This window comes from Oscarella lobularis, chromosome 11 (genome assembly GCF_947507565.1).
Source record: "Oscarella lobularis chromosome 11, ooOscLobu1.1, whole genome shotgun sequence".
Taxonomy (NCBI): Eukaryota; Metazoa; Porifera; class Homoscleromorpha; order Homosclerophorida; family Oscarellidae; genus Oscarella; species Oscarella lobularis.
Genome location: NC_089185.1, coordinates 3150512 through 3171961, shown reverse-complemented (window position 1 = coordinate 3171961; position 21450 = coordinate 3150512). Strand labels below are relative to the sequence as shown.

The 21450-nt window shown below is 42.5% G+C and overlaps 8 protein-coding genes and 1 long non-coding RNA gene across 18 annotated transcripts; 5 read left to right on the top strand and 4 right to left on the bottom strand.

Moving 5' to 3' along the window:
• Positions 1 to 579: 579 nt before the first annotated feature.
• On the bottom strand, positions 580 to 7101 carry LOC136192756 (leucine zipper transcription factor-like protein 1). 2 transcript variants are annotated; one of them, XM_065981458.1, is made up of 15 exons: positions 6987 to 7101; positions 6818 to 6912; positions 6528 to 6752; positions 6435 to 6467; positions 6347 to 6372; positions 6224 to 6282; positions 1922 to 2049; positions 1675 to 1869; positions 1548 to 1626; positions 1429 to 1497; positions 1313 to 1378; positions 1167 to 1253; positions 940 to 1107; positions 782 to 885; positions 580 to 712 (listed from the first exon to the last, which is right to left on the bottom strand). In XM_065981458.1, the coding sequence occupies exons 8-15, from the start codon at positions 1827 to 1829 to the stop codon at positions 685 to 687; spliced, it is 756 nt and encodes a 251-aa protein (XP_065837530.1). In that variant the 5' UTR covers positions 1830 to 1869; positions 1922 to 2049; positions 6224 to 6282; positions 6347 to 6372; positions 6435 to 6467; positions 6528 to 6752; positions 6818 to 6912; positions 6987 to 7101; the 3' UTR covers positions 580 to 684. The 2 variants fall into 2 exon arrangements, with proteins under 2 accessions (XP_065837530.1, XP_065837529.1); XM_065981457.1 differs by having other exon boundaries at positions 6224 to 6372; positions 6818 to 6939.
• LOC136192758 (uncharacterized) lies at positions 6020 to 7032 on the top strand. Its single transcript, XR_010671235.1, has 5 exons — positions 6020 to 6100; positions 6168 to 6494; positions 6551 to 6586; positions 6644 to 6775; positions 6841 to 7032. It is a non-coding gene; the product is annotated as an uncharacterized lncRNA (long non-coding RNA).
• A 49-nt stretch (positions 7102 to 7150) lies between the features above and the next one.
• LOC136192582 (uncharacterized) lies at positions 7151 to 8543 on the top strand. The gene has a single exon (XM_065981230.1). It carries the CDS (start codon positions 7153 to 7155, stop codon positions 8383 to 8385), a length of 1233 nt encoding a protein of 410 aa, XP_065837302.1. The 5' UTR covers positions 7151 to 7152; the 3' UTR covers positions 8386 to 8543.
• Positions 8544 to 8900: 357 nt separating this feature from the next.
• Positions 8901 to 12821, top strand: LOC136193138 (C2 domain-containing protein 5-like). Of its 6 annotated transcripts, none has more exons than XR_010671285.1 (16): positions 8901 to 9043; positions 9093 to 9177; positions 9245 to 9492; positions 9551 to 10284; positions 10341 to 10410; positions 10467 to 10707; positions 10759 to 10816; positions 10877 to 11005; positions 11061 to 11237; positions 11292 to 11531; positions 11585 to 11652; positions 11702 to 11791; positions 11846 to 11935; positions 11985 to 12159; positions 12214 to 12293; positions 12359 to 12821. XR_010671285.1 is itself a non-coding variant. In XM_065981940.1 (16 exons), exons 11-15 carry the CDS (start codon positions 11620 to 11622, stop codon positions 12267 to 12269), a joined length of 444 nt encoding a protein of 147 aa, XP_065838012.1. In that variant the 5' UTR covers positions 8901 to 9043; positions 9093 to 9492; positions 9551 to 10284; positions 10341 to 10410; positions 10467 to 10707; positions 10759 to 10816; positions 10877 to 11005; positions 11061 to 11237; positions 11292 to 11411; positions 11471 to 11531; positions 11585 to 11619; the 3' UTR covers positions 12270 to 12293; positions 12359 to 12821. The 6 variants fall into 6 exon arrangements, 4 of the variants coding, with proteins under 4 accessions (XP_065838012.1, XP_065838013.1, XP_065838011.1 ...); XM_065981940.1 differs by having other exon boundaries at positions 9093 to 9492; positions 11292 to 11411; positions 11471 to 11531; XM_065981941.1 differs by having other exon boundaries at positions 9093 to 9492; positions 11985 to 12042; positions 12091 to 12159.
• On the bottom strand, positions 12761 to 15283 carry LOC136193109 (copine-5-like). The gene is made up of 13 exons (XM_065981906.1): positions 15021 to 15283; positions 14783 to 14966; positions 14586 to 14722; positions 14348 to 14529; positions 14220 to 14282; positions 14083 to 14163; positions 13953 to 14031; positions 13839 to 13892; positions 13609 to 13785; positions 13403 to 13555; positions 13242 to 13352; positions 13053 to 13175; positions 12761 to 12994 (listed from the first exon to the last, which is right to left on the bottom strand). The coding sequence occupies exons 1-13, from the start codon at positions 15195 to 15197 to the stop codon at positions 12866 to 12868; spliced, it is 1650 nt and encodes a 549-aa protein (XP_065837978.1). The 5' UTR covers positions 15198 to 15283; the 3' UTR covers positions 12761 to 12865.
• LOC136193134 (dual specificity protein kinase TTK-like) lies at positions 15274 to 17038 on the bottom strand. The gene is made up of 8 exons (XM_065981933.1): positions 16921 to 17038; positions 16523 to 16868; positions 16301 to 16467; positions 16115 to 16253; positions 15861 to 16058; positions 15616 to 15792; positions 15459 to 15570; positions 15274 to 15409 (listed from the first exon to the last, which is right to left on the bottom strand). Coding segments are annotated over exons 1-8 (1173 nt in total). The 5' UTR covers positions 16923 to 17038; the 3' UTR covers positions 15274 to 15377.
• A 635-nt stretch (positions 17039 to 17673) lies between these two features.
• Positions 17674 to 18791, top strand: LOC136193135 (large ribosomal subunit protein uL13-like). The gene is made up of 6 exons (XM_065981935.1): positions 17674 to 17763; positions 17925 to 17997; positions 18046 to 18111; positions 18170 to 18271; positions 18322 to 18467; positions 18526 to 18791. The coding sequence occupies exons 1-6, from the start codon at positions 17749 to 17751 to the stop codon at positions 18730 to 18732; spliced, it is 609 nt and encodes a 202-aa protein (XP_065838007.1). The 5' UTR covers positions 17674 to 17748; the 3' UTR covers positions 18733 to 18791.
• A 91-nt stretch (positions 18792 to 18882) lies between these two features.
• LOC136193130 (probable deoxycytidylate deaminase) lies at positions 18883 to 20150 on the top strand. Of its 4 annotated transcripts, none has more exons than XR_010671284.1 (6): positions 18883 to 19003; positions 19070 to 19177; positions 19235 to 19429; positions 19479 to 19589; positions 19662 to 19780; positions 19834 to 19972. XR_010671284.1 is itself a non-coding variant. In XM_065981929.1 (6 exons), exons 1-6 carry the CDS (start codon positions 18917 to 18919, stop codon positions 19869 to 19871), a joined length of 654 nt encoding a protein of 217 aa, XP_065838001.1. In that variant the 5' UTR covers positions 18883 to 18916; the 3' UTR covers positions 19872 to 20099. The 4 variants fall into 4 exon arrangements, 3 of the variants coding, with proteins under 3 accessions (XP_065838001.1, XP_065838000.1, XP_065838002.1); XM_065981929.1 differs by having other exon boundaries at positions 19479 to 19585; positions 19834 to 20099; XM_065981928.1 differs by having other exon boundaries at positions 19479 to 19585; positions 19662 to 20150.
• LOC136193132 (dnaJ homolog subfamily C member 8-like) lies at positions 20076 to 21448 on the bottom strand. Its single transcript, XM_065981931.1, has 9 exons — positions 21348 to 21448; positions 21198 to 21299; positions 21082 to 21138; positions 20962 to 21028; positions 20811 to 20905; positions 20685 to 20753; positions 20537 to 20628; positions 20408 to 20483; positions 20076 to 20352 (listed from the first exon to the last, which is right to left on the bottom strand). The coding sequence occupies exons 1-9, from the start codon at positions 21393 to 21395 to the stop codon at positions 20236 to 20238; spliced, it is 723 nt and encodes a 240-aa protein (XP_065838003.1). The 5' UTR covers positions 21396 to 21448; the 3' UTR covers positions 20076 to 20235.
• Positions 21449 to 21450: the final 2 nt, after the last annotated feature.

The window sequence follows — 21450 nt, the reverse complement described above, 5'->3', positions numbered from 1 at the left end:
GAAAAAAAGGAGCTACAAATTCCCCCGCTTACCTTGCGACGTCCTCTTCGCTCCGATGAGCTCTTCGATCTTCGTTCTACTCGACGGCGCGTCGTGTCGTCTCGCGTTCGCCGCGTCCACGCGCGTGCGAACGATCTGGAAGGAGAATTCGACGCCTGCATAGTGAATAGACGCGATTGGCTTACAGTTTCGGCGTTGGAGAGACGCGTGCTTCGTGCGTGCCTCGCGCGCGTTCTCTCGCGCGATCTGCACAAAGGGACGCTGCAATTGCACGCGAGCACTCTGGCTGAACTTACCGCGCTGCGCTGTGTGGCTTCGACGTTCGCCACGTCGTCCAGCCGAATGAGTCCGGACACGCGCTCGCGAGAGAATGAAATTTTGTGTGCGATGCGCTCTCGCTTGGTGCGCGAGGCGTCAAAGGGCCGATGACGCGCTGCTGCAGCGTAATTAGTGTTTGGCAGCTGCGAACGATTTGATTAGATGAGAAAGTAATTTGAACAGTGTTCCGTGTCTGCGGTATTAATTAAGTTCGCCAAATTTGGTGATTTCCGATTACGCCCAGAAAAGAAAATTCGAATCTTTGTTGCACGTACACTTTTAATTAATAAACGAGTACTACTAATCTAAGCAAGCAGTGCGTCTTCTAAAACGACCAGTCCTAACACACTCGAGTACAGATGACATCTATAATATTTCGGCATCTGGTTCGTATCTAGAGAAAATGAGATGATGCCAAATCAAAATCACTGAATAATTGATTGAAGATGGATGTAGTGCTAACTTTTTTAAACGACTTCGAAGATCTTTTAATTGCTCGTTTTTCTTCGTAAGCATTTTTTTCATGTTTGTAAATTGAGCCGTTTCGCCGAGTTTCTTTTCCAATTCCTAAAATCATTATCCATTTTTTCACTACTTAGTTCCAAGTATGAAAAATCAAACCTTTTCAGCATTTTCAAGCTTAGCTTTGATAGCCAACAATTCGTGTTTGGTTTCTCCCAATTCTTCCCTCAATTTTCCATCGTCTTCACCCCCAGCAGATTTTCCACTTAAAACTGGATTTGCCTTTGATTGTGAAGAGGTTGTTGGAACAACATCCGATGCTGCTGACTAGAAAACTAGAAAATATCTCGTAAAACTATCTTCCAACTGATTTTTTAATTAAATACTGATTTGGTTTCTTTTGCTTTTAGAGCTGCTTCAGCTTGCACTAATTGACTCTTCAATTTCCCTTTTTCTTCCAAGGCATCATGAGCCTAAAAAAAGAACAAATAATCATTGTAGTTCAATAGGAAAGAGTCTCTTCTTTCCTTACCTTTCCTTCTATCATTCGCATTGGTTCCTTCATTTTTTCATTCTCCTCTTTCAGCCGAGAAATTTCCTATACAGATATAGAATCAAAAGAAATCATCACAGTGAGTCCACACTAACCATCTGCAGAAGAGCACTCCCACCAGCCTCATTCAACGGCTCCAATTTCGTCTTGGCTGCTGGAAGAGTCTACGTACATAATACACTATAGTTGTCTGCCCCCCTGTGGTGCATGCAACCTTTGAAGCTGTTGCAGATCCTAATCCAAAAGAAGCAAACTGTTTCTCTTCAAATCGAGCAATTTCCTCAATCAATTCCCTTCGAAATAAATCACAAATACGAAAAATGGACTTTTTGTCATCTTACTGATTCTCGAGCTCAGAAACGTCAGCACTCAACTTCAGATGCCATTTCTCCGCCTGTCGAAAAACTTGACGTAGCAGAAGAACGTTCGTATGCGTCGTAAGAATCAGTTCCGATTCGACGTCGCCCTTGACAACGGCGCAAAGACCGAATAACATGTCCCGTAGTTCTTCGGCTGTAAACGTCTCCTCCGTCAATCTAGACGAGACGAAACGCGTAGAATGCACGTCTAAACATCTCTTGCACGCACCTGCTTTCTTTTAAATCGTCGAAGGCCGAATCGACGGTTTTGATGCGCTGTGCGCGCTTAAAACGCGCAAAGGGAAGATATTTGACGATGGCTTCCGTGTGGTGCACATTTAGACCTACTTCGGAAGTCTATGAACGAGATAGGCCACGTATAGACTGAGCTTATCGTCGAATACTCAAAATCGCGTGTTTTGATTCGGTTATCGCACGCGAGAAGCTCGACTACGTACTACAAGTACTACAAGTACTAAAAGAACTACAAGTACTCCAAGTACTACAAGTAATACAAGTACTACAAGTACTCCAAGTAATACAAGTACTACAAGTACTCCAAGTACTACAAGTACTACAAGTACTCCAAGGACTACAAGTAATACAAGTACTACAAGTACTACAAGTACTCCATGTACTACAAGTACTACAAGTACTACAAGTACTCCAAGTACTCCAAGTAATACAAGTACTGCAAGTGCTCCAAGTACTACAAGTACTCCAAGTACTACAAGTGCTCCAAGTACTACAAGTACTACAAGTACTCCAAGTGCTCCAAGTACTCCAAGTACTCCAAGTACTCCAAGTACTACAAGTAATACAAGTACTACAAGTACTCAAAGTACTACAAGTACTACAAGTACTACAAGTACTCCAAGTACTCCAAGTACTACAAGTACCACAAGTACTCCAAGTACTACAGGTACTACAAGTACTCCAAGTACTACAAGTACTACAAGTACTCCAAGTACTACAAGTAATACAAGTACTACAAGTACTCCAAGTACTCCAAGTACTACAAGTACTACAAGTACTACAAGTACTACAAGTACTACAAGTACTACAAGTACTACAAATACTACAAGTACTACAAGTACTCCAAGTACTCCAAATACTACAAGTAATACAAGTACTACAAGTACTCCAAGTACTACAAGTACTACAAGTACTACAAGTACTCCAAGTACTACAAGTACTACAAGTACCACAAGTACTCCAAGTACTACAGGTACTACAAGTACTCCAAGTACTACAAGTACTACAAGTACTCCAAGGACTACAAGTAATACAAGTACTACAAGTACTCCAAGTACTCCATGTACTACAAGTACTACAAGTACTACAAGTACTCCAAGTACTCCAAGTAATACAAGTACTGCAAGTGCTCCAAGTACTACAAGTACTCCAAGTACTACAAGTGCTCCAAGTACTCCAAGTACTACAAGTACTCCAAGTGCTCCAAGTACTCCAAGTACTACAAGTAATACAAGTACTACAAGTAATACAAGTACTACAAGTACTCCAAGTACTACAAGTACTACAAGTACTACAAGTACTCCAAGTAATACAAGTACTACAAGTACCACAAGTACTCCAAGTACTACAGGTACTACAAGTACTCCAAGTACTACAAGTACTACAAGTACTACAACTACTCCAAGTACTACAAGTAATACAAGTACTACAAGTACTCCAAGTACTACAAGTACTACAAGTAATACAAGTACTACAAGTACTACAAGTACTACAAGTACTACAAGTACTACAAGTACTACTCCAAGTACTCCAAGTAATACAAGTACTACAAGTGCTCCAAGTACTACAAGTACTACAAGTACTCCAAGTACTCCAAGTACTCCAAGTACTCCAAGTACTCCAAGTGCTCCAATTACTACAAGTAATACAAGTACTACAAGTACTACAAGTACTACAAGTACTACAAGTACTACAAGTACTACAAGTACTCCAAGTACTCCAAGTAATACAAGTACTACAAGTGCTTCAAGTACTACAAGTACTCCAAATACTCCAAGTACTACAAGTACTCCAATTACTACAAGTAATACAAGTACTACAAGTACTACAAGTACTACAAGTACTACAAGTACTACAAGTACTACAAGTACTCCAAGTACTACAAGTACTACAAGTACTACAAGTAATACAAGTAATACAAGTACTACAAGTACTACAAGTACTACAAGTACTACAAGTACTCCAAGTACTACAAGTACTACAAGTACTACAAGTACTACAAGTACTACAAGTACTACAAGTACTACAAGTACTACAAGTACTACAAGTACTACAAGTACTCCAAGTACTACAAGTACTACAAGTACTACAAGTACTCCAAGTACTCCAAGTAATACAAGTACTACAAGTGCTTCAAGTACTACAAGTACTACAAGTACTACAAGTACTACAAGTACTCCAAGTACTACAAGTACTACAAGTACTACAAGTAATACAAGTACTACAAGTACTCCAAGTACTCCAAGTACTCCAAGTACTACAAGTACTACAAGTACGTACTACAAGTACTACAAGTACTACAAGTACTCCAAGTACTACAAGTACTACAAGAACTACAAGTACTACAAGTGCTTCAAGTACTACAAGTACTCCAAATACTCCAAGTACTACAAGTACTCCAATTACTACAAGTAATACAAGTACTACAAGTACTACAAGTACTACAAGTACTACAAGTACTACAAGTACTACAAGTACTACAAGTACTACAAGTACTACAAGTACTACAAGTACTACAAGTAATACAAGTACTACAAGTACTACAAGTACTCCAAGTACTCCAAGTACTACAAGTACTACAAGTACTACAAGTACTACAAGTACTACAAGTACTACAAGTACTCCAAGTACTACAAGTAATACAAGTAATACAAGTACTACAAGTACTACAAGTACTACAAGTACTACAAGTACTACAAGTACTACAAGTACTACAAGTACTACAAGTACTACAAGTACTACAAGTACTACAAGTACTACAAGTACTACAAGTACTACAAGTACTACAAGTAATACAAGTACTACAAGTACTACAAGTACTCCAAGTACTCCAAGTACTACAAGTACTACAAGTACTACAAGTACTACAAGTACTACAAGTACTACAAGTACTCCAAGTACTACAAGTAATACAAGTAATACAAGTACTACAAGTACTACAAGTACTACAAGTACTACAAGTACTACAAGTAAAAAAAGTACTCCAAGTGCTCCAAGTGCTCCAAGTACTACAAGTAATACAAGTACTCCAAGTGCTCCAAGTACTACAAGTACTACAAGTACTCCAAGTACTACAAGTAATACAAGTACTACAACTCTCCTGTAATAAATTACAGCAAAATTACAGGGGGTTAGCCAACTGGTCTCTCCTGTAATAAAGCACACCGAAATTACAGGGGCTAGCCAACGGGTCTCTCCTGTAATAAATTACAGCGAATTTACAGGGGGTGAGCCAACGGGTCTCTCCTGTAATAAACTACAGCGAAATTACAGGGGCTAGCCAACGGGTCTCTCCTGTAATAAACTAGAGCGAAATTACAGAGGGCTAGCCAACGGGTCTCTCCTGTAATAAACTACAGCGAAATTACAGGGGCTAGCCAACGGGTCTCTCCTGTAATAAACTACTGCGAAATTACAGAGGGCTAGCCAACGGGTCTCTCCTGTAATAAACTACAGCAAAATTACAGGGACTAGCCAACGGGTCTCTCCTGTAATAAATTACAGCGAAATTACAGGGGCTAGGCAACGGGTCTCTCCTGTAATAAATTACAGCGAAATTACAGGGAGTTAGCCAACGGGTCTCTCCTGTAATAAATTACAGCAAAATTACAGGGCGTTAGCCAACGGGTCTCTCCTGTAATAAATTACAGCGAAATTACAGAAGCTAGCCAACGGGTCTCTCCTGTAATAAATTACAGCGAAATTACAGGGGCTAGGCAACGGGTCTCTCCTGTAATAAATTACAGCGAAATTACAGGGGGTTAGCCAACGGGTCTCTCCTGTAATAAACTACAGCGAAATTACAGAGGCTAGCCAACGGGTCTCTCCTGTAATAAATTACAGCGAAATGACAGGGGCTAGCCAACGGGTCTCTCCTGTAATAAATTACAGCGAAATTACAGGGGCTAGCAAACGGGTCTGCCCTGTAATAAACTACAGCGAAATTACAGGGGCTAGCCAACGGGTCTCTCCTGTAATAAACTACAGCGAAATTACAGGAAGCTAGCCAACGGGTCTCTCCTGTAATAAATTACAGCGAAATTACAGGGGCTAGCCAACGGGTCTCTCCTAACTAATCGATTCTTTGGTTTAGGTTAGCAAAGTAGGCCACCAAGAGGAAATTTTAGAAGCTGTTACTCTCCTAAAATTGCTCGTAAGCCTCATTAATTAATTAATTATTATCCTCTCTTCTTGACAGACAATAATTTTAATTCTATTAGCAATCATCATTATGTTCTATTGACAACGGAGAGAATTTCATTGAATTTCTTCTTACTTCATCCCAATATATGAGTCAATTGCTGACGGATCACATGCTTCCGGCGGCGGCAGTTCCTGACAGTAGCAAAGTATTGGAAGAGGAAGAGGAAAATTCTTTTCATCAGGAATTTGAGCTCACGTCAGCTGCTACAGACCTTCTCGCTTCTGTCAAGAAATTAATTGTTCACATCGATCAAACTTCCCTATTGTCTAACAATGAAACGTACATATCATTGCGAGAGTCTCTCCTTTCTGCTGTACTATCATTGGGAAGTAATAATTATCAGGTATACAATTCTATGCCTGCCTCATAATCTAACCCTAACTCATCCAATCTTTTTAGTGTTTCAAGGAGAATGTTGATCATTTGTGCCAGACAGTAAGTCAAGATTACGACGCACTAAGAGAAAGAATTAGAATGTTTTCATTCGTGTAGAGTAATCGGCTCAATGTTTTTGCTCAGAGCATGTCTGCTCTTCAACTGGACACGGTCACACGTTGACGTCTTCCTAGGTTGTAACACGTTACACTGAATCCTCCTCCTCCTTCAGGAGGCAAACGAGGATTGGTACGTGACTTTCATTATTCATAAATAGTCTTTATTCCTAACCGTAATCAAAATTCTTGCTCTAGGTTGTCAGTATCATGATAACATCAATAACCGTCTCTTTTATTATAAGGAAAATTCATCCTTCATCTTACAAGCTTTGAAGGAAAAGTTTTTAGCTTGCTCTGGGCAACTAATGAGCATGACGAAGGTTAGCTAGTTAGCTAGCTACCTGTTTCATATTCGCCGCCATATTTGCTTAACACGTAACAATAGATCATGATGTATCATCATCGTTGTATTTGTTCTCTTGTAGGCCTGATGGTAAGATGATTTGCTGGGCTGTAGATGATAGTGGTACCTTCTGTGCTACCTTCTGTGCGCGCGCTAGCTAGACAATGGCCGAACGCTCGAGCGATGACGAGAACGTGCGAAAACTGATAGAGACGACGACCGCCACTCTGCAAGAGGCGAGAAAGCTACGATGCGACGTCTCTTTGATCGACGAAGCGATCGAAAGCTTGACTAGCATTCGCTGTGATCGCGAATCGCTCTGTGAAGTAATAAGAGTCGTCGAACTTTGTAGTTCGTCACTTCGCAACGGTCTCTCCGAACTGGAAAGCGAAATTGTTGATGTCAAAGCCGTTATGTCCGAACAGAAGAGAAAAATAGACGCTCAGAACGGCGTTATTGACGCGCTCCGCTCGAGGGGCGATCCGAAAGACCAAGTCGCTAAGAGTTATGACTTGGAGCTTGCTCATATGGAGGCAAACGTGGTTCTCGCAAACAGTCGTGCTGAGAAGTCGTCAAAGGAGGAGAAGCGATTGCGCGGGGAGCTGCAGGCAAAAGAGCGCGAGCGTGGGAAGCAAGCAGACGTTATTCGTCGACAGGACGGAGAGATTGACCGCCTCAAGAAGAAAGTAGCCAATCAAAAGAGCCAAATCAAGTCTCACTTGCAGCAGCGCGACGAGTCAATTGACCGTCAAATTGAAACGAAACTGGCTAAGACTCTGGAGCAGATCGCCAAAGAGAGGGAAGAATTCAAGTTGGAGTTGGAGGAGAAATTCAGCGAAAAGTTGGTCTCGCAGAAGGAAGAGATGAAGAAGGAGTTGGAGGAGGAATTCAACGAAAAGTTGGCCTCGCAGAAGGAGAAATTCAACGAAAAGTTGGCCTCGCAGAAGGAGGAGTTGGCCTCGCAGAAGGAAGAGTTGGCCTCAATGAGCGCTCGGTTGAATGCGTTAGAGTTTGATAGGCAACTCGTAATCGCCTCCCAGATCATTACTTCTTTTGAAGAAAAATTGCAGAGGAGCGTTCTTCCTGAGAAGAAGGGCTTACTTCTGAAAAATTTCACGAGAGAGTATGACGAAAAAAAAAAGCCTCTTACGAAGCAAGAGTACGAGCTTGCAGTGGCCAATTGGAAAAAACTGTCATGCAGCACCAAGTGGGATTCATCGTACGGTGAAATTTTTTCGACTATAGTGAAGAAGCGAAACCGCGTCTCTCTCCCCTCAGCCGCCGATTCTGGAAAATTGAACTTTGCTCTCATCCGTTCCAAGGCTGCTCCTGAGAAAACCGAAGATGACTTCAAGAATGCATTCAAATGGATTAGCTCGGCAGTGCTTGAGCTTTGACTCGATAGATAGTCCGGCAAGACGCTTGAGTTAGTTGAGTTGGTCCGGCAAGACGCTTGAGTTGCTGTTTTGCGTTACAGCGGTTTGTACTTTGATCTGATACCGTAATACCACCAATGTTGGTGCATTGCTCATTATGATTTACGTTTGCTTCCTTCGCTGCTTGAGTCACTACTGCGCTTTAGCAATCACGCAAATGGCATTGAAAGTATTTAATTAGTTAAGAATTAGGTGGAGATGCCACTGTTATGTTGGTGATAGAGTGTCGATGTCAGGGTTCTATGTCGGGTCCGGATTTTATAGGGTAAATGACTTTTGGCCTTTTTCGTTGAAAAGTTGCTTACCCTATAAAATCCTGGACTTTCATCTAGGATATCGGTGAAAGCTAAGGACATGCTGCCTACGTCGTACGACTCATTCCATCCAACAGACAAAAAACACAAGAAGAATAAGAAAACAAAGTGAGTGCCTCCCCCCGTCCTAATCCTAAAACAATATCTTTTTTAATCCGGGCGGGTTCGCATCCCCGTACACCTTTTTCGTATCTTCAAGAGAAAGCTGTCTTGTGCCGATTCTCGCTCTCCTTTGAACGTGAAGCATGGAAAGCGATGAAGCGAAAGAGAATCGGTCGTCGCACTTGGTCAACAGCAGTCACGAGGTTCGCTATTCTTTTTTCTGACGCTTAAATTAGCCGAAGCTTGATATAGCCGCCTCTCTCTCGTAAGAAACGGACGGACGGACGAACGAAGACGTCTTGCGCGTAGCTCTTTGGAGCCCGTACGAAGTGGGAAAGTGGGTGGAAGCATAGATCTATGGTGGAAGGTAGGCTCTACAGTATCTCTTTGATTAAATTGTTCAGGCGTAAACATCCGGAACGCTTCGATTCTACGTTCAAGGGGCCCCCAAGCCTTTTGCAGCAAAAAAGAAGCAAATCACTTCGCAATCATGGCTGGTTATGCACGACACTATGGCAAGAGATCGCGATTTGAACGTAGATCTGGCCGAGGAGGTCGACGCGAAATGTCTTTCAAGTCGGCCTAGACGTAGACGTAGACGAAGACAAGAAAAAAAGCGAAAACGAAGGCAAAGTCGATCGAAAAATTAACGGTATGCACTATTCGAAACGGGTTTGCCACGTTGTGAGTGGCTGTTTTTGAATTTCTAGAGCATGCGTATAACGCTCCGCCGCCTACTGAACAACAGCTGACAACGACGACATTTCCCGCCGCCGCCGCCGCCGCCGCGGATCGTCTGCCCAACGGAACTCCACTCACCGATGAAGAACGTCGAAATTCGATACAGAACCGCCAATTGGGCTTATCTACTTCAAAAATATTCCTGGTATCCTCTTATGACGATCAAATCCGCTCTCATATCGAGCGGCTATTCAACGGAAACGGCGTCACGCTACCTTGACAACCATTCATCATCGACTACGCGATGTGGCTATCGTGATGAAACGGCTAGTATCAATCCATTAGAATCATCATATCCTCCTCCTCCTCCTCCTCATCCCGGCTACGGTGTGCCTCCACAAATGTACGCTCTTCCACTTGGCTCTCACGGCGGCGGTGACGCTGCTGTTGTTCCGACGACTAGCGATCAAGCTTCTCACTATGCTACCCCCGCTACTTCTGAAAGGTTCGTGTTCGAGAAGCGAAAGAACTAAACTCGTCTCGCCAAGACATGCGATCTTACTGATGATGATGACGATGCCTTATGTTGCTAATAGCATAGTTTCTTGTATCTAATTATGTCCGTTTCTCTCATTGGTCCACTAGCCCATGACTGAATTCTGTCTAGTGTACCTTGTATTTTCTTTTTCTAGTGACGAGCTTTGCGTTCTGTCAGCTCTAGGCACAGCAGCCAATCTCTATCTACCGGGATTACCATTGCCAAGTGAGTGCTATTCTTGAAACGTATAGATGTCTATCGAATTCTGTTCCTCGGAAAAGGTTCCACTGTTTCACCAACATCTTCCGCCATCGAAGTCAAAGAGAGTAGTTCTGATGCAATCAAAGATCCGTAAGTGACCGTTTAGTCGATCGTGTTTTTCTGACTCATTGTTTTTTTTATAATAGAGTTGCTTCACAAATTGACGATTTTACCCTGAATAATCCCTTTGAGATTCCCTACTCCCCCACTTCACTACCCTTTCCCATAACACTAAAGAAATCGCCTCTCAATTGCACCGGCCTAATAGAAAAACGACGCTATTTTAAAATATTTAGAAAGAAATACGTACCGGAAGTTCTTCTTTCGACGACCGAAGTTCCTCCCAATGCCCAAGTAATCGGCTATGGTTGGCTTCATTCAAGCAAGGTAAAAGACTTCATCATCATCATCATCATCTATAATCTCTCCCTGAGTCAGAATCTGTCGAAACAAGAAGAAAGACAAAGGAGAAAGTAACGCTGTTGCTGTTAGCGACGTAAAAAAACCATCTAGAGCCGGCCACTCACCGGTGTCCCTTGATTTCCTTTCTCAATAGGCGCTCCCTTTTCTCCAACACGACGTTCACCGTCAACTTCTCAATAAACTTAAAGTGAAAGGAATGAATGCCGTTTTTGGACTTCGCATTCAAGTGACGGTTGGAGAAAGTTTGCTTGTTGCAATAGCAGTAAGTCGACGATACGAATAGGAATCCAATCATTTCCCCATGATGTCGTCTATAGTCAGGAACAGCTGTCTATCTCGCCGCTCTTCCCAAACCCTCTTTACTAACCATGGGAAAGAAGGACGTGCGAGAACAAATCATTGAGTTAACTGAGAGGAATCGTGCTCTCTATAACCTCACCTCCTCTAGCACGGGCACGACAAGCGCCGCCGCCGCCGCCGTCGTTTCTCAGTCTGTATGTCCTTTCATTTCCTCAATAACATTCTCTTCTTTTATGATGACCCTCTAGGAGTCGGACAGCGATTCTGCCAACGATGACGGAGACGAAACGGGAGCGACGGCGTCGTGGGATCATCGTCCGTAATTAGATTTGTCAGGAACGTCATCCGAACCCGCTCTCATAGCCGAAGTTTCTACAATTACAGTCACAGTACATTCTATGTGTAATTTAATTTGATGGTGGGTTAGGTTGGCGATCAAGGAGAGGCGGATGCAGTATCTATTCTTAACGATGTCTCACTTCCTAATGGTCCCTAACATTTTTGAGAGAGAATTCTCAAGAATTGAGTTAGGGTTCTTTAGATCTTTTCTGCTGCAGTACTCAACTTGTACCGGGCATGGACGTTCGATACGGAACAAAAACGTCACAGGTCGTCGTCAAAAATTTCAAAAAATAGTCTCCTTCATTGTTGAATATAGATGATAACAGTTGTTCAAAAGAAAACAATCTTGCATCCACAAGAATTTGCCGACGAACAATTCTCCAAGATTTTCAACGAAATTTTACAAGTTACTTCTAAATCTAAGGGTTGGGTTAGAGTTCCCTCCATTTTCTTTCTATAGCTCGTGTCCTTCAAACTCTCCAAATCGTTTCCTTGCTGTCTATGCAATTTAAGATTTGACTGCGATCTCCCAGACGAAGACGAAGTTCAGGTACTCGCCTTAAATTCTCAGTCATCTCGAAATTAATTAATTAATACAGCTCTGTGTAACTGGTGTCGTTCTAAGCGCTTCGAAATTAACACCGACAAAAAGACAAGGTAGTTCGTATATAGTTTCAATTGCTCTACTATCCGACGGCCGCGTAGCAAAAGAGTCGACTCCAGGTGAAGATCTTCCGTTCACCTTAAAAGAAATAGGAGACCAAGCAATTCGAAGTAAGTAAATGGGAGGGTCACCCTGATCCCTCCATGGCTATATAATATATCTAGAATCATTTCGAGGAGTGAGTCGTCGCCTAATCTCTTTAGGCGGTCTTATGCATTGAGAGAGATAATTCCGCGCGAAGAAGGTGAGTGGCATATGACGTCATTTAGAAATTCTTTTTTTATTCATTCGTCGTCCCTTTCTTCCCAGGATATACAAGAGGATTGATTTGGTTGAAATGACGTGAGGTGGCGACGTCAGACAGGTCCCCCTCCTCTTGAAGAGACCCTCCGAGGCCAATGAGGTTAAAGAGGCCATACCTCTGTAGCAGGGGCCGATAGAGTTGGCTTCCCCACTATGGTGAGACGCGGTGGGTCAAAATGGCGGTCCCCTTGGACACCATGGGTGGCGGACTCAAATCCGAGGACGCTTCACTCCCAAGGCCATCTCCGAGGCCAATCGAGGATAAAGAGGCCATACCCCATGCTTCGTGGGTCAACCGAAGCTCCGGGCTCCGCCCGCCAGGAGGCGTGGGTAAAACGCCTCCCCTCTTTCAAGTCGCCGAAAGGACGTTCATTTTTATTGTCGTACAACTTCCGGGTCATTTCCGGGTTTATTTAAGAAATATTGGATTTTTGTGTACATTTGAGTCCTACAATAATAACATGCTTCTATAACCCGACTCACACACATACACATGCTTCTCTACTGTAATAATTAAGTCTCATAGCCGCCGTCGCCGGCAGTGGGAGGGACGGCGGCGGCGGCGGCGGCGTTTGGTGTAATTCCACGGCGCTTCATAAATGAAACGAGCTGATTGGGCACTTCAGCAAGCACTTGGCGTGCCTACGATGTAAGAGATAAGAAATGAATGCAGTGCATGTTCCGAACGTTTATTATTTACCAGAGAAAAATCCATTCCAATTCGATGACGTAATTCTCTGAATGAAACAAACTGGACGATATCTCTTGACATCGTTCTGCCCGTCGAAGACGTGAGAGGAACGGTGTCTGCATCCAAAGTTTCCTTCATTTCATAAAATCAAAAATATGTATATATAAAAGACAAAGGAATGGCGGTGTCTTTACCTACCATCTGACTGAAGTCTGCATTTCCAACGCCTACAACGATAATAGATAAAGCTTCATCCGATGCTTCAACAATTTTATCAATTGTATTTTCCATATCGTGAATGACGCCATCCTGACAGGTGTTCTTAGGATACATAATCATCATTCTTCTTGTTTACTGACCGTTACAATGAGAAGAATGTTGTACGTCTGATTTTCCTGAGACACCGATTCAGATTGAACATAGCGTAGAGCCGCTTCCAAAATTGGCGAAAACAACGTTGGACCACTGAGGCGTGCAGAGGCAAGAGATGCTCGATAGGCAGTTAAAATTCCCTAACGGAGATCTTAAGAACCCAGAGGAGGGATTATTTATTTAATTATCTAACCTCGACTCCGTGAACTTCAGGGCTGTACATGTTTCCTGAGAGCGGGAAACAATGAGACGTGCGCGCCGTATCGACAGGCAATACAGCTCCAAAACCCCACGCTGGAAATTTCTGATCTGAATCATACTCAGCCAATATTTCGCCAACAGACGTAATTGCTTCTACGTAGGCATTTGGCTACAAGTGAATAAGATGGCCATAATAAAGATAAAAGTTCCGCTTATTTTCACCGTAGGTCCATTGCAGTGAAGTGAATTTGGCAGATTGGGATCTCCATTGGAAGACTAAGGCAAAAATTAATTAATCAATTAATTAATTAATTAATTAAAAAAGAAGATTCTCACCGTAAAATCAACAGCAACCATCACACTTAGACCGCATCCACCTCTCAGGTAATCAACAAAAGAGTAGACAGGAGTAGCACTGAAAATATTATATGAATACTGTAGACTATATTTCCTTAGGCCATCACACCTGACAGATTGAAAGAGTAGAGTTCCGGCGCCGGACCTTTTGTCATTCGAAGAAGAGGACACAAGATTTCTTGTAGACACTCTGAAGAAAAAAAATACTCTTTGACCACTAATGAGTACACGTGTACAAATATTTACCGCTGGCTCAAGAGCTCTTCAACAGAGGCAAATGCTCGGCCAATGACAACTGCAGTATCAAAGCTTAGAGTGTAGAGAATATATTAGACAACACACAATCATCATTAGTTGATCAACGAATGCTTTACGTTTTCCAATGTTTGCAAGTAAACTCAATTGAGCGTGTATAATCCGAGTTGCATAGCTTCCACGATGGAATTTCAAAACTCGTCCAATGAGGATTAGCACTATTCTTGACAACTTCCGTCTTATGTAACAACAATTGGGAACCGTCTTCATTTCTTCGTCTCAATTCCAAAAAGGGAGACGACTAGACATAAAGAAAAAACGATCAACTATACAGTACATTAGATCAGCTGAGTGTACATTCCATATGAAGCTCTCCAAATAGGAGCACTTGTTCTCCACATTTCGTGCAGCGATATCAAATCGAATGACACTCTTGCTTTCAATCACTTCCTCTCCAACCAAGTGAATTCGTCCTCTTTTCTCCTGAGGACTTTCTACACAGAAGATACACAGATACATATTTATCTTTATAAAGAGGCCTTCTTAGAACGAACTTGGTAAACGCAATTCCTTGACCAATTCTGGTGAAGAGAGAATGATATTAGAAAGATTCACTTGTGCCTCCCCAATGAAATCGTGAGACGACAAATCAGCCGAATTACTGTCGACGTCATAAACTTCAAATTTCAACGGTTGCAATTCGTCCAAATAGTAATCGACGATAAACGTTGTCGAAAACTAAACAATGAATTGCTACGTCATAAATGCCGTTCGTTTGCGTCTCTCGTTTACCTGAGGATCCAACGTATCGTTTATAACTTCCGTTCTTCCGCATTCGCTCCACAATTCCTCATGTTTTGTGTAGAGAACGCACAATGGATCCGATTTTGTCAAATAATCGAGATTTACGAGCTGCGAGCATCGAATGAATATTTCTATCTTCGATCCGGTGCGCTCTGAGAAGGCCATCGTTGCAAAATGAGCTCGCTAAAGCCCACGTCAACGCAAGAAAAAAACGAACACGTCAGCGCCACGTCACATCTTTGTCGTATACGTCCCGTATATGATAACGTCACCTAATACAGTCTGACTTAATTAATTGTTTTATCGTAGAACTTTGCTCGGAGTCACTAGAATACATACATAACTTCACATCCAGTTTTCCTTATTCATTTCAGCAGCTAATATACAACAAATATACGCATTTTTCTATGAGATGACTTGACTCACCAGAAGAAGAAGAAGAAGAAGACGGAGGAGAATCACAATATTCGTTTAAAAATGAATGAGAAAGAAGTTGGTGAATTGTTGCTCTTTTTTTAGGGTCTCTTTTGAGACACATCTACAAAGAATAATCATTACAAATACAATTACCTGTTGTCATTACCCTAATGACGTCAACGACTTGAAAATCCCAATGCTTGGGAAAGGGAATCTCATGGGAAGAGTCGATAATAGCAAAGAGCTTCTCTTTGTATGCAGATTTGTCTGCAAAGGGTGGACGTCCACTGACCATTGAGTACAAAATGCAGCCAAGAGACCAAACGTCACTATAGGGACCAACCTGAAGAATATGATAAATTAATAGACAAGACATCTCATTGACTGACTAACCCTAACCCCCTGACCGACCTTCATTCTTCCGCCGTAATTTATTGCTTCTGGTGCCATATAATTAGCTGTTCCCTTGTGCATGAAACGATTGACGCTCGTTGATCCGTCATCAATCTGATCAGCAATTCCAAAATCAATGAGATAAAGATGATCATCTTTCACAACAAAATTCGCCGGTTTTAAATCGCCATGCACAACTCCTTCCTTATGAACAGCCTAAAATAATAGAATAAACGATGACAGACAATGACTTGGGGTTTCTCTTTTCTAACTTGAACTGCTCTGAGCATATCCTCCCAAAATAATTGAATCTTGTGCCTCTTGAGCTTTTCTGTCCTCATCATTGATCCCAAATCTCTTTCCGCCTTCTCCATTACAATGAACAAGAGTCCATTTCTCTCTTGATATTCCCTATAGGGTATATATTCAACACATGACTATAATTTATTTTTCTGTACCAGTCAATCAATCTGATGATACGAGGACAATTGGTCTCATTGAACGTTCTAAGCATTTTCACTTCCTGAAGATATCCCATTTCAATTTCGCTGTCTTCAATGTTTGACAAATCGACGCATTTCACAGCAACACAAGCACCTCCTTCCTTCGAAATAGCCTCGATGACCTGAGAAATAAGATAAGACAGTGCTCTGTTAGAAGCAGTTCCATTGATACTGTACCTTGCTTGATCCACCCTGTCCTATCACTTTTCCTTTCCTGTAGACTTTTTCATTAATAATTAGACGATCTTTGTCATCATCATTATCGTCATCGTCGCTATTCAACACTGATGCGAGTTCGTCACGATGTCTATCAATTGGCACATGCACAATGACGGGCAATTCAGCTTTTCCTTTTTCCCCGCCGCCAAAACGCCGTCTTCGACGTCGCCTCCAACTAGCCATCGTCTTTACTGTCTTCGTTGTCATCGTCATTGTTGTTGACGTCGTTGTCGATGTCGATTTCGTTCCCCCTTCCTTCTTTGTGCTCGTTTCCGTTGCCAGTTCGCCTTCGGGATCCGTTAGCCTGCGAAAAATGACAACAGAAGCTCTCTTTACACGTTCGATACCTATCGTACATTATTTCATTCGAATGAAACGAACAGTTCGTTGTCTTCCTTCGTTTGAATTCGCGAGACCTTCCCGGACAAACATACAAAACGTCCCGTATAACAAAAATTCCAAACTCGTGGTGATGATAGCAGAAAGGCTACACCATGCCACTGCTACAGTACGTCATACATAATATTCTCAAAACAAAAAAATCATAAAATTAAGTTAAGGCCATTGAATAGGTTTAGCAACAAATGACTTTTTCTTTTTCGCTGCAGGAGATGAATCTTCAGATTCTCCTGCTGCTGCACAGACAACCGTTGCTACTGAGTCAGCAGCCGAAGAAGAACGCTTTCTGCTGGTTTCTGTCATAAATCCAGCTGCACTTCTATTGAGCTTGATTTTTTTCGGTGGTTGACTCTTATTAGCAACTGATTGTTGTGACACTTTCCCTTCTGACGAACCACTGTACGTACGGTAGAAAAAAGAAATTCATTCTAGTCAAACACGATCATGTAAAAATACCGTTTTTGCCGAGCTTTCTTCGAACGAAATCCACTTGGCACTTGTTTTCCTTCTAATCGTTTTTGCCTTTGGGGTCGCGGAGTCAAGTTCGAGCGAAAAAGATCGATTAGATCGTCTCGCTTCGTTCCTGGAAGTACTTCAATGCAATAGAGTTGCAATTTTTCCACCAGCTGCTCATTCGTAAGATATTCAGGCTGTTCTACACCCGAATTCGCTTGAAAACCCCAATCGGCCATTTCTCCAATGACGTGCGCTAACTGCAAATATCGTGCTTGCTTCTGCGCGTGAAAACTCCCTAGTCTACCGTCCTAGCTGCGTCGTCTCGTAGAATGGCTTTCGAGAAGGTCAGTTGAGCTATCGAACAATAAAACGATCGGATTGTTAAACGAGAGGCTGCGTGGGGCCCCCTTTGAGGCCCACCACGTGGCTCAAACAATCCTAATCGCGCTTTTCGCTCTTATTCGCGGCCGCGCTCGCGTGGAGAATTAATAAATGGCGTTTCTAGCTCGTCGTTATCGACGCGAAAGGTCACCTAATCGGTCGTTTGGCGTCGATCATAGCAAAAAGCATATTGAACGGTAAGAAATTCCCATTCGACGTCGATCGCACTCACTCGACATCATTAGGTCAACGAATTGTCGTCGTTCGATGCGAACAGATCAACATCAGCGGCTCGTTCTATCGAAATAAACGTAAATCGTCGTCGAATTCGCGTAAGAGAGCTTGGAATAGGATTTTTTCGCTTCTTAGTCAAAGTTCTGAGCTACCTTCGAAAGCGTTGCAACGTCAATCCAAAGCGGGGCCCCTTTCACTTCCGCGCACCGAGTCGCGTTTTGTTCAAGACTGTTCGAGGTACACGGCCCACGCTGACGTCACGACGTTTGATGACGTCCTATTTCTAGGTATGATTCCTCACAAGACGACTCGAGGCACAGAAGCTCTAAATCGACTCAAAGTCTTTGATGGAGTCCCACCTCCTTATGATAAGAAAAAACGAATGGTCGTTCCAGCGGCATTGAGAGTTCTCAAACTCAAGCCAGGACGAAGGGTGAGTGACGTCAAAATAATCTAAAAATCAAATTTAATATTGAAGTGTTTTTTTTTAGTTTTGCGTTCTGGGTCGTCTCTCCCATGAAGTGGGCTGGAAATACCAAGATATCATTGGTACGTTGGAGGAAAAGCGAAAGGCAAAGGCCAAGATCTACTACGAGAGAAAGAAGCGACTTGAACGATTGAGGCAGAAAGCGATTGGAGACGAGGCTACCAAACTCGCTCCCATCGATCAAGTTCTCGCTCAATATGGACACGCTTGAAACGTTGTCTCTTCCTAGTAGAAAAATGTTTCTCAATAAAAATTGCCTTACAAAAATAAGTCATCAGACCCACGGCGAGTCTCCCACGGCATGGTTTCATTGAGTACCTATAGCGCGCGCCTCCCTCCCTCCCTCCCTCCCTCCCTCCCCCCTCCCTCCCCACGTATCCCCTCCTTACGTATCCATGGCTTACCTGACAAAAAGGGTGAGCTTTCAAGAAGATTTGAAGCAAGAAGAAGAAGACGGCGACGACGAAATAGTGAAAGCGAAAGTAAGCCGTACGTGAAGAATGCCGGTGTAGCCTAAGCTTGTAGCCGCGCCACTGCTTCTTTTCTAGCTCAAGTGGGAAGAACTGTACATGGCTGTCGCTTTGACGGCATCATTGCGAAGCAAAGATCCCAATACTCGAGTCGGTTGTTGCATTGTTGATCCAGAAACCTATACAGTACTGTACTGTATCACTGCGGCACGGTAAAATAGAATTACTTACTTACTACTTTAGATTGTTAGCACCGCTTATAACGGATTTCCACCGGGACTCGAAGATACGCACGATAAATGGGAGAAAGAGGCAAAAAAGGATTACGTTATTCATGCTGAAGCAAATGCTCTCGTTTTGAGCCGAGCCAATTTGAGAGGAGCCGTCTGCTACGTCACTTTGTTTCCGTGCAAAGAATGCGCAAAGTTACTCACTCAGGTTCGAATTCAACCTAGAAAAGATTGTCTTGGAAGTGTCACGTTGGTAGGCTGGCATCAAAGAAGTCACTTATCTTGCTTATCCTTCCAACTCAGACAGCCTACCGGACTATGAAGTGTCTCGCAAAATATTTAAAGCTGGCAAAGTGAAACTGACGTACGTGAGTTGATCAGCCTGATGTGATGATAGGTAGACGTCACTGCCACTCTCTCTCTCTCTCTTCTATGTATAGCCCCTTTGCAGTAGACGAAAAATCGCGAAGCTACTTTCTAGACAAATTGAAGACGCAAATTGACGTCACGATGCAGGGATTGAAGAGAAAAGAGAAACCGGAAGAGACGGTGCCAATGAGTAAATGGCCAGGATCAGATCCTGAGAAAGATTATCAATTTGAGTACTCAAAGGGTTCGAGAGCCAAACCAAGTCCATTCAAGTTAGATGACATTAAGAGCGCCACCAAGACAACGGCAATGAGAAGATCTAAAAAAAGGATCTGGGGATCAGAATCAGCCAACGAAAAAGATGACGTCAAGGCAATATTTGAAGGAGAAGATTTATGAACGTCATTGTCATCCTTTATACTGTATTAGCTTTTGTTCCTAAAACGTTTTCAAAATATTATAGAGTAGTAGCGTTTGTACCTAAATTCGCATGGCGTTTTTATGGTTGACATACAGTAGTAGAAGGGAATCACATACAGGACATGCTCCACTAAATCTTAGATATTCATTTGGAAGTCTGCAATCTACGACGTGATGGCTGGCTTCCTGCTTGCCTGCCACACAGTATTTAGAAAGTTTAGTTTCTCACTTTTTTCGTTTTTCTGGTTGATAGGGAGCTCGTTTAAGAGCGTACATGTTCTTCTTTTTCTTTCCGCCCGACTGAAACGTTCTCCAATTGGTCACCCTGTGTCCTCTCGTTGCCTAAAAAATCATGTGACGTCACGCGCCTCGATAGTTTTCTTATAAAGTACTGTACATCCCAATTTTCTTCAAATTGCTTCTCCTTTTTCTTTTTGTTTTGCTCGACTTCTTCCAACTGTTGTTGTCTTTTCCTATAAACCCCATCATCAATTACTGGAGATCATGACACAACTACGTAGAGTACTTTTCCTCTTGTTCACGTTGAGCAAGATGCTTCTTCTTCTTGTCCAAATCAGCAAACAGCTTGGCAATAGTACATCGAGAAAAATGTGCAAACTAAAGAAGAAAGAAATCAAAGAAATATTTGGTATAAGAGAACTTTGTATAATAACCCTATCAGGATCATCTTCGTCAATTCTATCCAGACCCTGTTTCTTTGCTTGCTTTCTCTTTTCTTTAAGCTAAAACAAATAGAAGAGAGTCTGTTTAGGTAGAGTCTCTTTAGTAAAAGTGACAACGTTTCGTTCAACGAGTTCCTGTCCAGCTTTGACAATCTTCTCAACTCGTTCCAACTCCTCTTCGTCGTCAAACACCAAATGAGCAGTATTCAACGCTTTAGAAAAAAAAATAAATACATGTACGTATATATTCTTTCTCTTTTCTGTTCACCATCAAAAGCCTTTTGAGCTCGATCACAATCGTCCGCATTTTTATCAGGATGCACCAAAAACGAAAGCTACGTACACTAGAACAATGAACTAGTTCGAAAAATACATAAGTATATTCGACTTTTCGAAATTGCTTGTCAACTTCTTTCTTGCTGGCACCAAAAGGAATTTGAAGAACCTACAAAGAGAGAAACGATCATACGTCGAAAGAAGACGCTTATACAATCGAATCTTCACGTCATAAGGGTTCATGTTGAAGTAGGTTGCTCCGGGACGAAGAAGACGATCGATTTGCTGAGCGCTCGTCAGAACAGAGTCCCGTTTCTCGATTTCTTTCAACTAGAAACGACTTGTGAATATCGAGAACAGTCAAACACAGAGTTCTACTTCAAGCAGAAAATCTGTTAGCTTCTCTTCACCTCCTTCTTCGCCCATTTCGCGTCGTTTTGTTCAGCGAAGTCGTTAAGTAACGCACGCTAAACCTAAGACA

What these genes read in the sequence shown, in the direction of transcription:
- LOC136193135 (XM_065981935.1), top strand. An exon ending in CTCGTTCTATCGAAATAAAC is followed by an intron (nt 18,112 to 18,169) that starts GTAAATCGTCGT and finishes TTCGCTTCTTAG; the next exon opens with TCAAAGTTCTGAGCTACCTT. An exon ending in AACTCAAGCCAGGACGAAGG is followed by an intron (nt 18,468 to 18,525) that starts GTGAGTGACGTC and finishes GTTTTTTTTTAG; the next exon opens with TTTTGCGTTCTGGGTCGTCT.
- LOC136193130 (XM_065981928.1), top strand. Translation starts at nt 18,917, where the DNA reads ATGGCTTACCTGACAAAAAGGGTGAGCTTTCAAGAAGATTTGAAGCAA. An exon ending in ACGAAATAGTGAAAGCGAAA is followed by an intron (nt 19,004 to 19,069) that starts GTAAGCCGTACG and finishes CTTCTTTTCTAG; the next exon opens with CTCAAGTGGGAAGAACTGTA. An exon ending in TTGATCCAGAAACCTATACA is followed by an intron (nt 19,178 to 19,234) that starts GTACTGTACTGT and finishes TTACTACTTTAG; the next exon opens with ATTGTTAGCACCGCTTATAA.
- LOC136193109 (XM_065981906.1), bottom strand. Translation starts at nt 15,197, where the DNA reads ATGGCCTTCTCAGAGCGCACCGGATCGAAGATAGAAATATTCATTCGA. An exon ending in CTACTCTTTCAATCTGTCAG is followed by an intron (nt 14,032 to 14,082) that starts GTGTGATGGCCT and finishes TAATATTTTCAG; the next exon opens with TGCTACTCCTGTCTACTCTT. An exon ending in TTCACTGCAATGGACCTACG is followed by an intron (nt 13,786 to 13,838) that starts GTGAAAATAAGC and finishes ATTCACTTGTAG; the next exon opens with CCAAATGCCTACGTAGAAGC.
- LOC136193138 (XM_065981938.1), top strand. Translation starts at nt 10,685, where the DNA reads ATGGTTGGCTTCATTCAAGCAAG. An exon ending in GTTGGCTTCATTCAAGCAAG is followed by an intron (nt 10,708 to 10,758) that starts GTAAAAGACTTC and finishes TCCCTGAGTCAG; the next exon opens with AATCTGTCGAAACAAGAAGA. An exon ending in CCGCCGTCGTTTCTCAGTCT is followed by an intron (nt 11,238 to 11,291) that starts GTATGTCCTTTC and finishes ATGACCCTCTAG; the next exon opens with GAGTCGGACAGCGATTCTGC.
- LOC136192756 (XM_065981457.1), bottom strand. Translation starts at nt 1,829, where the DNA reads ATGTTATTCGGTCTTTGCGCCGTTGTCAAGGGCGACGTCGAATCGGAA. An exon ending in GGAGTGCTCTTCTGCAGATG is followed by an intron (nt 1,379 to 1,428) that starts GTTAGTGTGGAC and finishes ATATCTGTATAG; the next exon opens with GAAATTTCTCGGCTGAAAGA. An exon ending in CTTCGAAGTCGTTTAAAAAA is followed by an intron (nt 713 to 781) that starts GTTAGCACTACA and finishes CATTTTCTCTAG; the next exon opens with ATACGAACCAGATGCCGAAA.
- LOC136193132 (XM_065981931.1), bottom strand. Translation starts at nt 21,395, where the DNA reads ATGGGCGAAGAAGGAGGTGAAGAGAAGCTAACAGATTTTCTGCTTGAA. An exon ending in TAACAGATTTTCTGCTTGAA is followed by an intron (nt 21,300 to 21,347) that starts GTAGAACTCTGT and finishes AGTCGTTTCTAG; the next exon opens with TTGAAAGAAATCGAGAAACG. An exon ending in AGCTCAAAAGGCTTTTGATG is followed by an intron (nt 20,906 to 20,961) that starts GTGAACAGAAAA and finishes TTTTTTCTAAAG; the next exon opens with CGTTGAATACTGCTCATTTG.
- LOC136192582 (XM_065981230.1), top strand. Translation starts at nt 7,153, where the DNA reads ATGGCCGAACGCTCGAGCGATGACGAGAACGTGCGAAAACTGATAGAG.
- LOC136193134 (XM_065981933.1), bottom strand. An exon ending in ATTACGGCGGAAGAATGAAG is followed by an intron (nt 15,793 to 15,860) that starts GTCGGTCAGGGG and finishes CATATTCTTCAG; the next exon opens with GTTGGTCCCTATAGTGACGT. An exon ending in TTCTTCTTCTTCTTCTTCTG is followed by an intron (nt 15,410 to 15,458) that starts GTGAGTCAAGTC and finishes GTTGTATATTAG; the next exon opens with CTGCTGAAATGAATAAGGAA.